This window comes from Oryzias melastigma, linkage group LG4 (genome assembly GCF_002922805.2).
Source record: "Oryzias melastigma strain HK-1 linkage group LG4, ASM292280v2, whole genome shotgun sequence".
In the NCBI taxonomy this organism is placed as follows: domain Eukaryota; kingdom Metazoa; phylum Chordata; class Actinopteri; order Beloniformes; family Adrianichthyidae; genus Oryzias; species Oryzias melastigma.
Window position 1 is genome coordinate 28,213,520 of NC_050515.1, and position 16,018 is coordinate 28,229,537.

General features: G+C 43.6%; 1 protein-coding gene across 1 annotated transcript; it reads right to left on the reverse strand.

Moving 5' to 3' along the window:
- Window positions 1-3,145: 3,145 nt before the first annotated feature.
- Window positions 3,146-12,014, reverse strand: b4galt6 (UDP-Gal:betaGlcNAc beta 1,4- galactosyltransferase, polypeptide 6). Its single transcript, XM_024258731.2, has 9 exons — window positions 11,178-12,014; window positions 9,891-10,007; window positions 9,613-9,726; window positions 9,404-9,528; window positions 9,205-9,321; window positions 5,726-5,913; window positions 5,535-5,657; window positions 4,243-4,344; window positions 3,146-4,165 (listed from the first exon to the last, which is right to left on the reverse strand). The coding sequence occupies exons 1-9, from the start codon at window positions 11,287-11,289 to the stop codon at window positions 4,018-4,020; spliced, it is 1,146 nt and encodes a 381-aa protein (XP_024114499.1). The 5' UTR covers window positions 11,290-12,014; the 3' UTR covers window positions 3,146-4,017.
- Between the last annotated feature and the right edge of the window lie 4,004 nt (window positions 12,015-16,018).

Below are 16,018 nucleotides of genomic sequence, written 5' to 3' on the forward strand. Positions count from 1 at the left end.
TTTTTGACAGATTTCCAGGAGCTGCAGAACACAATTCACTGGTCATTTGTGACACAGGGATTGTGTCTGAAAATTTAACCCAAGTTGTTTCTATTTTAGCACTGAAATAGTGATAAAATAACCCAAATTGTGTATCTATGTGATCTTCCACTAGCTTACAGCCCCTCACACCACATTAGTGATGCAGCAAAATTGGTGAGTTGTGCGGTAAATTGTGTTATTCTTCAACCAGACCCCCTCCAGCAGCCAGGACCCAGCTTCTGATCTGGTAATACACGGAGCATACCCCAAACTCATGGTGCATCGTCTACATGACACCATGGGGGTTGACCTCTCTGACAGAGAGCCTCTATCTGGAAGACTTGCTAAAATAAATAAATACATTTAAAAAAGCAGTTTGTTTTGTCCCAAATATCACAATATTTTCAATTCCATAAGAATTTAGATATTATCTTCATAGAAAGAAGCTCCCACTGTTTCTGACGAATCAGAACGAGTAACCATAGTGACTCGGACACGAGTTCAGACCTGTCTCAATATGCAAAACCTTGTGCAACTGGCTTTTGACTGAAATTTTGAAATATTTTTATCTGATATTTAATCAATATCATCTCGTTTGACTTTTTTATGTTAGATATTTTTTATGTATTTGTTTATCTGCTTTTATGCTTAAACACAAATCTTCAACATACTGTAACATTCAACCAATAACACGATCAACATCATTCCAGTAGATTGTGAAGGCCGCTTTTCTCCTTCACAATCTACTGGAATGATGTTGATCGTGTTAACAGTTGAAAAGTTGCGGTAAGTCAAAGAACATAAGCTTTGAGTCCGCCTGTTGGCCCCACCCACCTGGCAATCAAAATTTGACCTCTGACAGTATTTTTTTCGCTTACAGTGAGCCTTTTATGTAAGAAAATTTCTTAAAGGCTAAAGTAAGACTCCTTCTAGGTTTCGATCAGTAGAAATCAAACCCAAAGGTCTCTTTTACTGTTAAAGGTTGCTGACCCCTGACTTAAGTACTGAATCTCTCATTATTATGACTTGTTTTCATGACTAACAAACCTGTGATATAAATCTGATATATTTCATATTTTGGCAGTGCTACTTACAGTAGATTGTTGTCTTTGTCTTGGAGATGCTCCAGGAAATCATCCACCTCCACATACCATATCCTTTGCTCTCTTCTCACACCCACCACCCTCATGATCTTCTTCACGATAACCGTGAACTTCCCCTTTAGTCCTCCTCTTTTCCCTGGAAATCCATCCTCATCTTCATCTTATCAACACAATCACTGTTCCTCCTCTGGTCCAAATCAGCAGATCGTCACGCTGAAATTGAAAAGCATTTAAACACTGATTTCATGTGTGGACTCGCTGATAGAGTACACTTGGAACCAGCGTTTAAGAACGACTCAGTTCTGTGATTTTATCCCTCATAAATCCCAATCCCATTGGAGCAGTCATACAGGACTTCCTGCCGACTCTGATGTTATGAACTGTAGGTGAGACATTCAAAGACCTCCGTCTCAGTCTGAACCCCTTCTTGGTGCTTGTAGTGATGGGGCTCCTGTCTCCAGTTCTTTGACTCCGTGGTGTGTTTGAGTATCAGGAAGGAGCGTCTACATTTATAAAACGTTTCGGCCTACTAGGTTACAATTAAATTTTGTTTACAGCATGTTCTTGTTGCATTTTTATCATGATAGAGGACATAGGGAGGGTTCATGGGAAGTCAGTGCAGGCTTACTCTGTGGCAGCAGCCCTGCCACACTATAGAAACTATGTCCAAGAAAGCTACTGTATTTTAAATGATTTTGCATAAAACTAGAGTCGAGAACATTAACACATGCGATTAATCAAAAATAATTCATGCGCTAATATTGATTAATCCACATGTGTCAAAGTCAAGGCCCGGGGGCCAGAACCGGCCCTCCAGATCATTTTATTTTATTGTTACTAATGGCCTGATGTTATCTTCCGTTTATTTCTAACTTTTTCAAATTTTGACAAAATGTGTTTTTATGGAGAGTAAATTATTGAAAAAAAATGTAAGGTTTAAGTTGATGTATTCTGCAATAATATTCCTGCCTGTTTTTATTAATAGTAATGTTAAAAATGTACGTGTTTTAAGTTATTTTGAAATTTAGCTATTTTCTCATCTACATGCTGGTCGCTATGACTAACCTAGGTTTTTTTTATTTCTGGCTAATTTGGCTTTTAGCAAATATTTTATCTGGCTATCAGCTTCAGTGTTTTCAGTTTTCAGCTGTAGCATCTTCAGCTGTCAGCACTAGCATCTTCAAATTCAGCTTACAACATTCACACTAACATTATTGCAGCTAAAGCTACATATCTAGTTCATAATTATGTTAAAAAGTTACATTTTTTAAGTTTTAAAAATGTAGTTTTAGAGTGTTTAATAAATGTTTATCCTATTCGGCCCGTGACCTAAGGTGTGTTTTAGATTTTGGGTCCCTGTGTGATTGAGTTTGACACTCCTGCAGTAACGTAAATTAATTGCACCAAACGGATCCACAGTCCTTCAATTTCTCTCGCCAATTCAGGCTTCGACAGCGTGCATTAATACTTCAACTGGTATTATCTCACTTATACCGTGGTTATTTACAGAAGAAATAAATATTCAATCAGTATTTAGTACTTTAATCTCATCTTTTCTTTTTAGATCGCTTTTTCACAAGGGTGTAAACTAAAGGCTGATGGGAAGTCAGTGCAGGCTTACTCTGAAACAACAGTCCCATCCACAATTCTGAGGTGGATTTCTGATCAATTTCTGCCACTCTGCAGAAACTATGTCCTACAAAAGTATAGTTAAAAAAACTGTCTGGCATAATCATAATGAAAAGCCCACTGGAAATGCTTTTACAATGGATCAAAGACGATCAGAGTGGGACTTGAAGTCAGCAAGACCAACTGTAAAAGTTATTCTTCATTAAAGCTTAAATCTTCTCGTCGCTTCATTCATCTTTAGTTCAGTAGAAACATGTTAGAGATGTGCAGACATTTTCCAGATGCGTTTGTTTCGTTTGTTTGTGTGGATGCTTTCAGCGGTGAAGGTCCGTCTGCGGTTCTGCTCCGGCTTCACGTCTGGACCCAGAACAGTGAAGAGCGTGGTGGCGTGGTCCAGGACTGAATTCAATTTATTAAATGATAAAAAATGAAAACACCTCTGAGACAAATATACAGATAAGTGGCACTGAAGCGGGTCGTGTAGATCCTGTGTGGGGGGGGGCCTCGTCAGAAAAGGCAGTGGGGAAAAAAAAAAAAAAAATGGCGTCTCCTGACGAAACGATGTGTAAACTCAATAAATTAAGGCATGCACAAAAATATGACATTTTTAGATCTGCTTCTTCTGGGAGTGATCCTTCTGACCCCCACCCCTACCCCCCAGCTGGAGGAGACGCTCAGGACTCTGATTAAGACCCGAACTGAAGTAGCTGCCCGAGTCCAGGCGGGGGGGGCGGCGAGTCCGGCTGGTATTTACAGGAGCGACTGTGTTCAGCGTGGAAAAGCTCATATTTACACCAGTTCATCCAGCAGCAACAAGCAGGGGGGGGGCCCTCAAGCGCCCCCCATTCTCCCACTCACAGGAAATAAATACAGAAAAACGGTCTGGCCGAGCCCCCCCCACGCACCTTAATAGGAACACTGAGAGCAAATGATATGTAGAAAAAAAGGCTGTGACAGAAATGAGGGGGTGTTTGGCTCGTGGGGGGGCCACAGAGCAGATCTGTTCTGCCACTTTAAGGCTTTGCAGTAAACACCAAGGTGCTGCTGCCCCCCCACAGCTCAGACCGACACTCAGTGCAGCTGCAGATACGCCAGAACAGAAAGACATGCAGGCACACGTGCACGCTCACAGACGGGACAGAGGCCTGCTGCCCCCCCCCCCCATTGGAAATGAGGATTTTCCTTTTTGCCACATGTAGATATCTTGGCAGCATTACACGGAGCACTCCCCCCCGCAACTCTTCCTCGGTGGGGGGCGGTCCGTTCAGTAGTCTTGGATGGGGGCGAGCTCGGGGTGCAGGTCCACAGAGATGTTCTTGTAGAGGGTGCTGATGGAGGTGTGGGGGCTGTAGCGGAGGTTGTTGAGGCCGTCCAGCTGCTGCCGCTCCCTGGAGTACCTCAGCAGTTTGTATCTGCAAACACCATCGAAGGTAAGCATAAACAACACTTCCTGAACAGGTGGGGGGGTCGGGATAAGAAGCAGCTTCACCTGCCCAGGAACTGCACCTCCCCTCTGTGGTGGTGCGGGATAGACTTGTACCTGCCGATCTCGCCCTCCGGTCGCGTGACGTTCAGGTCAGCAAAGCGAACTCTGAGGAGAAGCGCAGCTGTGTTACCATGACGACAGGACTCCAACTCACAGATTACTGGTCCTCTTTTTCCCTCAATCGGTTTTTTAAAATAATATCCACCAGGGGGCGCTTTGCGTGAGCATGACAGCAAAATGTAAGGATGCCATAGTGAAATGGTCATCAATTTTTAGCGGACCACTACGTTTTTAGCCTAAATGCCTAAAAACAAAGTGGTGAGAGTACAGCGCGAACACGGAGAGCAATTTATTCACTGCTTTTCTACATGCAGCGAGGAGGGAGGGGCTCCCCATGTGCTCTCACAATCACCTCCGCTGACAGAGGATGGTCCAAGATGTGTCTGTATTTTAGTATGTAGCAAAATGTAACGAAACATGGATTGTAAGGGCAGTAACAGCAGTGACCTGTCCAAACACCGCGCTAAATAACCTGAGTCCAGCAGAGAGGTGTGCAGCGTCTGGCAATCCAGGTGCAACGTCTAGCGGCGTTTTTGATCAAGCAGGTGTTTATGGTAACGGTACACCTGGAGCACGTGACTAAAGTGTTGTTTATCAAAGGAAATTTTAATGAAAGGAGGAAAATGAATATGGAAACCAGCACTGTAAAAAACAATGATCATATAATTTTAAAGGGCTGAAAGATTATATTGTGCCTAAATAATAAATGATCTGACATAAAATGTAAAAAGAATTAAAATGAAGCATTGTGAACTTTAATTTCCACTTTTTTTGCTGTTTGAAGTGAGAAGGTCATTTGATATACTCTGCATTTTGGTTTTTAACTGGAGCTTTGTTTATTAGTTACCTTAAAATGTAAGGTATATTTGTAAAGACACATCAGCATTTATTGATAATTTTATTTTAATGTTGGATAGGGTGCTAAATGAACATATTGTGTTCTAAAAAAAGGTTTTGAAAGAAATAAAAAGACATTTGTTTTCAAAAATAGTTATATATCAAGATAATATATTGACTATTACAATGTTCGTCCTATTGAAATACTACCGGTATCGTGAGTCATGTATCGTATCGTATTACCCTGAGATTCCAAGCCCTAGTTTATATGAGATGATGAATTCTGGTCTGCAGCAAATTCTGCTCCATGAGGAGCATCTGTCGCTCAGAGGATCTTTGGTCACAAGAACAACCTTCTGTGTTTCTGCCGGGCTCAGAGTTGCATTCACTGCACTCACCTGTTCCACAGGTCATCGTCCTCCCCGCCCCAGCCCCAGAAGGCGTTGGGAAAGCCGTTGATTTTCCGGAATTGATCCACTGTCAGTCCACTGACTCCTCCGAAAAACTCGTGATATGGAAGTCTGAAACGAAGATGACGGCGGTAAGCACCCTCCCAAAACCCTCAGATACCCGCCTCCCCCATACTTACATGTACATGTATTTATCCAGCTTGGCGGCAAAGTGGCGTGGCATGTGACCACAGCCGTAGTAGTTCCTATCGTTCTCGGGGATGTGGTCCACGTCGTGGAAGATCAGGCAGTCCCAGTCCAGGTCCTTCATGGCCTCCAGGAAACCCACGTTGAAGAGCATGGCTCTGTTGAAAGGCTGACTCCCACTCTGAACACACGAACGCACCGCCATGAAGACAGGCTGAACATTTACAGCCTCCAACTCTGAAGGTGAAGCTGATCTGAGCACAGAACCTCCCTGACCTTAAAGACCCAGTCTGATGAAAGTGGTGGCTTTACCATGATGCAGGACATAAAGAAAATTAAGATTAAAATAGCATTTTTGAGTATTTCTTGAAAAAGCTTGCAGATGTACATAAACAACTATATATCTTTGGTTTCAGTTCTTAATTGGTGCCAATTTTGGTACTTATAAAAATGCCTATATCTTCCCAAATCAACATATTCTCATTCAAAAGCCGTCACATATTGACGCATGGTTAAGACCTCCGCGTCAAAAATTTACGTTTTGGGGTCGCCGTTTTTTGGCGTCCTGGATGTTCCTATTAAATCAGAGCTCCCCAACCTCAGAGCAGCAAACCGGTGGCCTGCCCCTCTTTCAGCGCGTGGCGAATCCACTGCTCGCCGCCTGTCAAACGTGATCTTGAGCTAGATACCACGACTGCGTGTGGATGTCTGAAGGAGTTCACAGACCGTCTGCGTTGGCGTGCATTCCAGCAGCCACCCCCAATGAAAAGTCCATGCAAAAGTACGTAGAAGTCTGAAATACTACTACCAGCATTTGCATAGAATCCCCACATAGAGCGGCCGCCGAATGCACGCCGACGCAGCAGTCAGCACGCGAGCACCCCACACTTCCAATGACTGCCAGACACATAGATCAGATTGATTTATTGTGAAGAGTTCTACAAAAATCTACAAAAAATGAAATCCTTTAACCCTTGTGTGGTGTTCGTATTTTTGTCACTTAGCTAGTGTTCATGGGTCTGGAGTTTTCAAAACAACACAAACAATTTTATGTGAAAATACTCAACAGATGTTTACCTAGTCACAATTGCAAGCCAAATGAAAAGCAATCATGGTTAATATTTGGCCTTAACATTTCATAGAACGCATTTATGGATTAATGTGCAACGTTTTTTTTTTTTGATAAAAAGTAATAAATATGAAAATCAGTTATAATAAAGTGAAGTTAGTAGAAAAAAAAACACATTTACAAATGAAGCAAGCTTCACAACTATTGATTTTATTCATTTGAACTTCATTAGACATATAACTCATTGCATAACACAAGTTGAACATATATAGTAACAATATCAGTCTCATCCTGCGAAAGGCTGGCGACCTGTCCAGGGTGAACCCCGCCTTCGCCCATCAGCAGCCGGTTTAGGCTCCGGCACCCCCGCGACCCCGAAAGGGACAAAGCGGACAAGAAGAGGAATGAATGAATGGATCAGTCTCATCACATCAGCACCACCTGAGTCTGTTTACACAAACCTTTACAAAACATGAGGGGCAGTTTTACAGTGTGTGTTGCAAATGTATTTGTTACACTTGCTACATATATATAGAGTTTTCCTTTCCATGCTTTACAAAAAAGAGAGAGCATACATGACATACTGCACCAGCGTCACACACTTACTTCAGGTTCATCAGATGGTGGTTTGTAGGTTGGGTGGACGGGCGCCAGCATTCTCCTCTTGAATCCTCACAATTGCTGCAGAAGCTGGTTTTCATGGAACATCTTGTCTTTTGAGGATTTGAGGTCTCACCATGGCCTTTCCCAGTTCCTCAAGAAAGAGGCGTTTTCTCTGGAGCTTCCCCCTGTTCCACTCTGTTCAGTACCATCAACATGACAAAGGCGTTGTACGCTGAGATGTCCATCATGTCAAAGAGTATCACTAGCAGCCAGCGTAGGGTCCTCCTTTTACAGCTTTAGACAGTCACCAGCTTATCAGCGATGCCCACCTCCCCTTTTTGTGGCATTGCAATCATGATGATCTCTGGCTTTAGGAGCTCCTGGTCACAGATTCTCCCGTCCCTGTGCTGCTGACGGGCTGGTCGTGTTCGTTTTGGTTCTAATTGGTGCTCAATCTCCTCTTCTTCCTCAAAGTCACTGTTAGGCTCTGAATTTTCAGCAATATGATCTTCAAATTCTGAAACCTCTTCCTCGACATCTTCAGAAGCTTCTCCCTCTTCCCAAATCAATTGCAAGGCCCTCTCAGCAGATTATCTTTTGGCCATCTTGATCACTTGTAAAAAGCTACCACACTGGCAAAGCCCTTACTTAGAGTGTCACACTCCTTATTCGCAGGTGGGATAGGGTATGAGAAAAAAAAAAGTTTGGTTCCCGCAAGACAAAGAGTAAAATATACGGGAAAGTAAGAGCAGATATTGCAGCTTTGTGCGGGAACAGTAACCCCAGAAAGGAGGAAGACAGAGTGAAGGTACACAGGACCTATACTTTCCTCATTTTATTATTCCTGGGTCCAGAGGACGGAAACACCCGGTGTGTAATATAAATGTGTAGGGTGGGTGTACATTATGTGGTCCATGAAAATGTGTTTTGATTTATGTTCTTCACAGAAAATGAGCCAAAGACAAAGAATTTCAGGTTATAAAAATAATTAATTAATTGTTTCATTTTTCTATTGATGTAAACTGAAATCAGGTCCAACAGAGAGTTAAAGATTTTCTCGGTACTAGGGCTTCTATCTCACCTTCGTGCCGAGCGAGTCGCTCAAATCGCACCCCTGAGGTGTCGCCGGTGACACTTAAACACAAAATCTTACATTGATCGTATTAACGGTTGAAATCTTACAGCAAACCAAAGAACATCAACACTGGTGCTCCGGTGTTAAAGGGTTAAATGCAGAAAAGTCTGAATCATCCGACTTTCTCAAACTTCCACTTGAACCTCCCAGGCTGATCCCTCTCTTGGACAATTTATGGATTTGGCTGATGACAACACGCTCAGGAGAAACCAAAGACTGAAGTGGAGCAAAAATCCTGCCGTTCAAGCAGCTGCTCAGTCACGCCTGCTTTTGTCTGCGCTCCGACCAGGATGGAAAAATTACCGCTGGTCCTCTGACTGTCATGCAGACTGCACCACCTTCAACCAGCAGACACTTTCAACCTTTTTCATCATTCCTGCTTCTTCAGATTCCCGCTGTGGCTGTTTTTTTTCTCCTCTTAAGGCACTGAACGTTACAGCGTTTACTGGGAATCAGAAGCAGTTGGGGTTGAATCCCTGAAATTCAAACAGGATACCAACCCCCCTGAATAAAAATCTTGTAGCAGAAACGGAGGGTTGACTGAGGCAGAACCACCAGAACTACCCTGAGGTTCTGTGTTTCATCATCTACCGTTTGATCTGAAGCTTCCGTTACAGGAAAGCAGTGAGCAGACTCTGGTTCTGTGCTCCTGCAGACTCTGGTACCTGCTCGATGACGTAGAAGCCGAACTGCAGCCGCTGCCTCTGCAGCATCGGGATGAGGTGCTGGAAGAGGATGGGCAGGTGCTCGTGCCGGTTCCTGAAGGGGATCAGGATGGCGACCTGCAGGTAAGCAGGAGAACATGGATCGGTGTTCTGCTCCACGTGTCGGTGTAGCTGCTACTCCGAGTACTAACAAACTCACCTTCCAGCGAGGTTTACAGTCCTTTGGTTTCCAATGACCTCCATACTCAACGTCGAAGAACCTGGAGAACTTGACTTCTATCTCCTCCATGGGGATCTCCGTCATGTTCACCTCCATTGGACCCTCTGAGGACGAAGGTCAACATGGTGGTGGTGGGTGTCACATCACCAGGATTTTACATAAAACAACCTGAATCACTCTGGACTCACTCATAGAAGGTAAGCGGTCCGGACACGGCATGTTCTGGGTATAGGTGAAGTTCTCAGGGAGGTATGTAGTCGGCTGCAGCAGATACTCACTGGAGTTACTGCCGTCAGGATAATCTGCAGCAGGAAACAAATCGGATTACTCAGACACAGGAAGTAACTTGTGGCTGTTTTAAATAACCTTAGAGAGGCCCTCAATTGTCGCTTGTTACTGCCGGAGTCTGCAGAGGCTTCAGGAACCTGAGGAGGAGCTTCCACCATCACAGATCCGCTCTGCTCACCTGTCCCGTTCAGCGTGCTGTTCTTATTGGTGTACAGTCTGATCATCTGACCGAAGGTCCTGACGTTGTCCCTCAGGATGATGCCCTGAGCCTGCACCATGAAGAAGTAGGTGTTGGCTGGGGAGGAGAAATAAAGGGGGTTCAGGATTCTGAACATAAACTGACTCCAAAAAACACAACCATCCAACCGAGGAAAAGAGGAGATGAAAGGTTATTCTGGAAAGCAGAGTAAAGCACGGCGGAAGTAAGGACATGGTCTGGGTCTGCTCAAAAATAAGGGCCAAAATAAATAAATGGAAAAACAGAACCAGTCACACCTCTCTTAGGCTCCACCCACCTTCTTTTTAAAAGAAGCTGGTAGCAGCTCAACTAAAAAAATCAAAATACTGGTAACCAGCAGACATACTTGTTTTGACTTCCTGTTGCCCTTCCCCATGGAGCCAGACTCTCCTTCCGGCTTCCTGTCTGACTCCACAGCAGACTAGTTATCTGATTAATCGGGTAACTTTCAAGACGACCTGGAGCTGCACAGGTGAGCAATGCCAGCTGCTGTCTCTGCTCCTCCTTCAGACTGGACTCTCAGAGGGCCTGCAAACCGAGCCTCTAACTGGGTTTACACGTATCAACCCCTCCAAGGCCGAGAATGAAGGATCTAATTCATCTGAAGGAGGAACAGCTGACTGGTCGTTTACGAACTGGTTAACCTGTTTACCTCCATCCTTCAAATCATCAGCATGATGAGAACACCAGAAGCAACAAAGTTACATTAGTTGTCACACACCTAGATGTGTGAAATTTGTGTTCCACATTTAACCTACCCCCTGGGGGAGTGGTGAGCTGCAGACAGAGCTGCGCTGGGGAATCATTTGATGGTTTAACCCCCCCAATCCAACCCCTTAATGCTCAGTGCCAAGCAAGGAAGCACACTGGTTCCCATTTCCCGGGATTTGAACACATGACCTTAGAGTCTCAGGGGGGACACTCCACCACAAGGCCAGTGAGCTGGTCATCAGGCTGAGGGTCATCGGGTCTGACCAGAAACGTCACTATTAAAAAAGTTTTTCTCAGGGTGAGCTTGGCTTTTATGAAACGATTTTTCTTCAGCTTTCGTGGATAGAAAATCCTGCGCGTCATGGTGTCCAGAGGCCAGCAGGCGGCGCTACGGAGGCCGCGGCGGTGAACCTGTGAGCCCGGCGTTAGCCTGCTGTAAGCTACTTAGTGCAGCCGCTAATCCTCACACGATTCTATTAACTGTAACCCGGTTAGCGTTAACAAGGGATTACTGACCGATGCCGGGGGCCACATAGATGAAGTACAGGCAGGTGGTGGACATGGAGAAGAAGAAGATGAAGGCCAGGAAGGAGCGGTTGGAGACTCGGAGCAGCCGCCTCCAATTCATCGTTTCGATTCCGGCCTGCTCCCCCCCTCCGCCGGGATCAATCCCACACAAAGCGTCTCGGTTAAAAAGTCCTCGGACTGACGGCCATAAATGTCAGCGGAGGTCTCGCAGAAGTCTCTTCCATTAACGCGGACGCGGCTAACGCTAGCGCCGCTAGCCGGCCTGCTGTCCGCCGCGAGAAGTTTCCAGACGGAGGAGCGGTGGGCTCGCGCCGTGTCGGGATCAGGCGGCCCGCGCGCGCATGCTGAACGCAGTCACTGATGACGGACGCCCGCGGCTGCCGGTTCCGGCGTCGTTTCAGTCATCGCTCCACACCGCAGCCTACTCGAGGCCGGAGTCCAGGCGAGGTTTCCGGGGCAGGGTGTCGTGGAGGCGCGCCCGCGCAGCTCCGCTCATTCTAGCGCGGCTCCGTTGCCGGTTCCGGGGGTTCGGGTCCGAGGGCGGCCTCGCTCGTGTGGATGAAGTCATGCGGAGAGGGAGCACATCTGCCTCCCTGCACTATCTGCTGCCTCTGCAGTTACCGTATCCGGGAGGTGGAACCCCCCACCCTCCCGCTCCTCGCGTCTCTATGGCAACCTGTGAGCGAGATGGAGCCGTGCCGCCCCCCGCCCCACAGGGGCCTCTTCCTGTGAAGAGTCAGATTTCACCGCGCGCCTCGTTTTCTAAAAAACTGTGAATCGTTTCAAATCAAAAATTGAGTGGCCTTTTTAAGTCTGTGGCAGGGGGTTCGGTTCGTGCGCTGAATGGCTATAGAACCGGAGCAGATTTTAGCAGGAAACTGAAATGGTGGGAGCTCTGCTGCCATCTAGTGGTGGAGCGCCGGCACAGCAAAGAAAAATCACAACAATCTGGAAGAGATGGAAACAATGTTTTGACAAACATTTCATGGCTTTAATAGATTTATTATAGTGATTTCCAATCATTAGTCAATATATCACCTCCTTATAAAAAAACGTGTTTCACACAGCAGTCAAGCATCCTCACATGCTTCACCTCACAACTCTTTTTCCTCAGCTCCCCAAAGACACCATCCTCTAACTTATACAGTAAAAATAAAAAGGAAAGACTCTGTTTTTACTGGTTCAGTTCTTCAATATAATTGTTCTGTTGTAACTTTTGTTTGGAAGAACCAACCAGTTCTTTCCTGAGTCCAGCATCACAAAGAAAATAACACTTATTCAAAATTAATCCTATTTTTTTTTCTCTTCCTGCTTTGGCGCAAGTTTTTTAAGCTATAAACTGACCAATCAGATGCCTCCATAAAAGCATGTGGTGTCTCACGTGAAGACACTTTAATGACCGATTCTCCTGAGCCCTCTTTCAATGGTAGGGGTGTGGACCTCCAACAAGCTCACTCTTGATTGGTGAGAGTTGTCATAGAAACACTGGCTGAGCCTGACTTGCTTCATCACTGCTTACTGATGCTGTCTGGTTCCAACATGGCGACGTCCATATCGTAAAAAAAATGACAACTGAATCGACTTCACTTCGTTGGAAGCCTTTTTCGACAGGTCTTTAACCTGTAGAAAAGGAGGGAATTACTGAATGCAAAGAATTTAATATTCTTTGCAAAAAGAATTGAGCCAAAAACAGGACAAAACTTTCTGCTTGGATCTTGAGTCGGGACAAGTGCTGGTTCCTGTTGTCATAATACCTTTCTGCCAATCAATGAATTTTATCGTGTGAAGTAAGTAGCTTCACCCTACTGGTCCATTTCATTTTTTTTAATGGACCGATAGGGTAACAAAAATGGTACACATCGGTCCAGCCTAATGGGATAATAGAAAAACACTCAAAATCCAGTCCGGTCTGGACCGCTCAGTGGAAACGAGGCACAAGAGAAACTGCATTCCTCTGGTCTATGTGCACACTATCATATTTAAAAACTTCTTTTACCAGATGATGTGATTGTTGCAGCAGAGACCGGGTCCAAACCTGTCGACAGAATCTTCAGTATGTGCTGCTGTAGGCCTGAATTCTCCTTCCATCCATCCATTTCTCTGCCTTAGTTCAGTACAGCACGTGTCAAAGTCAAGCCAGCTAATTCTATCGGTGCCTCAAGATCATTTTATTGTTATTAATAGCCCGATGTTATCTTGCGCTTATTTTTAACTTCTGTAAGTTTGACAAAATGTTTTTATTGAGAGTAAAATATTGAAATTTATTTAAGGTCTAGGTTGATATATTCTAGAATAATAATGAAGCTTTATTATTATTCACAATTATGTTAAACAGTTACTGTTTAAAGTTTTAAAAATTGGCAATTGCTAGCTTTTGGTATTTAGCAAGATTTTTTAGGCCATTTTGAAGTTTAGCTAATATTTCAGCTACATGCTAGCTGTTTTGGGTAATTTGGGCTTTTTTTTTGTTTTTTAGGCTGCTTTGGAGTTAAACTAATATTTACATTCAAGCTGTTTTGGCTAATTTAGGCTTTTTCTGTTTTTTAGGCTATTTTGAAGTTTAAATATTTTTTCAGCTACATGCTAGCTGTTTTGTCTAACCTAAGTTTTTCTAAGCTAATTTGGCATTTAGCCAACTAAAATATAAGCAAACAACTTGAGCTTTTTTAGCTATTAGCTTCAGGTATCAATTTCAGCATCTTCAGCAGCCAAATTCAGCTTACAGCATTCACACTAGCATTATCACAGGTAATGCTATATATTTAGTTCATAATTATATTAAAAGTAACAGTGTTAAAGTTTTAAAAATTTAGTTTTAAAGTGTTCAATAAATGTTTACAGCCCATGACCTAAGGTGTGTTTTGGATGTTGGGCCCCTGTGCGATTGAGCTCGACACCCCTGCCGTACAAGAGAATGCTGGAGCCCACTTGCTTCTGCAGGGTGAAGGTAGTGAACACCTCGGACAGTTCATCAGTCCCTCGTAGGGTCACAGAGACAAACAACCACACACACTTATAGATGACTAGTCATATTCAACATGTAACCTGTGAAACATGTATTTGGAAAATGAAAACTCCACACAGAAAGCTGGGATTCGGACCAAGGCTTTCCCTCTAGGTAAGAGTGCAAACTACTGCACCACACAACTCTTCAGATCGTCTTATTTGATCAAAGAATTACTATTAGCTACATATTGTGTCGGAACAGCTGTTCTGTCAGAGACAACGGGCCAAAGGAGTTCACGTCCTGCAGCTCCACTTTGTCAGACGGAAGAAGATCACAGAGGCTCTCAATGAAATTAAGGTCGTGTTTGCTCAGGGGAGGAGCCATTGCTCTCAGCTGGGAACAGCAGAGCATGATGGGATGCTAAATTAAGAAGCTGCTAAAAGTATTCTTGATGTGGAACAGAGGAGTTCTGCTTCTTTATCAACGTCTTCATCAGGGACGATAACAGTGGGAACAAAAACAGATTTAGAAACGAACTCCGACATCCGTGAATTGTTTTGAAGCTGAAGGCAGCTCCTCTTCCTCAGCTCGCCCCTGAAAGTCTGAATGAAGGAAAACCTCCATATATTATCACAGTCTATGGTGGCCTCTTAAAGGACTCTTCCCTCTATCGTAAGGAGGGCACTCCTTAGGTGACATAAGTTAAGAAGTGTTAGAAGTGGGACAGTAATATTCATGGTTGGATTTTATAATGTTGTAAAATAATATTTGATTGTGGGGATGGGGGGTATGTGATATGTAAACTTGTTTCAGAGGGGAAGGGGGCTGGGGTTGCCCTGTGTCAATAGTCCCGACCACAACTCTGAGGCAAATCTCTAATGAACTCCTGCCGCTCTGCAAAAACTGTTGTGGAAAACGACACATTTTTTATTTTGGCTGAAAACGCCACCATCATAAGACCACTAAACGTTTTGAAAATAGATCTAATCATGATTGAGTGGGTCTTCAACAACTCCAGCGTTCTTTATTTCCACTCCAGACTTCTTCTTTCATGCCTCAGACTTATAGATCTACAAAGACACAACACAACTTCTGACTTTATCTGTTCTTTTCCAGCAGCATCCTAAAAGCAAATATTGAAATTGTGTTTCTTTGTTGTCACCAATGTTCTAAACTGTCTTGTTTCTATTACTCTTTACTTTGTGTGACTCATCAACTTTATTTCTCTGTAATTTCTACAATTCTGCATGTTTACTGTAGGGCTGGGTTAATAAAATCGAATAATCAATTTGAATCTACTTAAACTTAATAGATCAATAATCGATCCATAAAATTAAAGATTTAGCACATAAAGCTAAAATCAGCTAGCTTTATGCTAACGTTTAATGGAATTCCCTATAGGATGGCTAATGCTAACGCTCAGTCGACCTAAACAAACATTGCTGACTAAATTAACATCTTTCTAAACTCACAGTCAGGAATTTTCAAAACTCTTGAGAAATGTTTTTTTAAAGCAACTATTTGTGGTCTAAAACAGTTTTTTTCCTCATACCATCTTCTTCTGGACTGCGATAGCGTGATCACCACCTAGTGTCCAAACTAAACGTCCTCCAGGAGAAGCAGAACAATGTTTACAATGTTAATGATCTGAACATTTTTGTTAGAACTTCTCCTTTAGAGAATCCATGTAACACTGGATGATATTAACAATCTCATTATTTCACTGATACATCTTAAAGTATATGAACTGAGATTAATATAAATATATATAGTAGATTATTAATGTATTTCTAAACAAATGTGTCTAAATGTGTAAACTCCACATTGAATTTAATTTAGGAATAAAAAAAATTGAATGAATCGAATCGGTTCTGGAAATTAT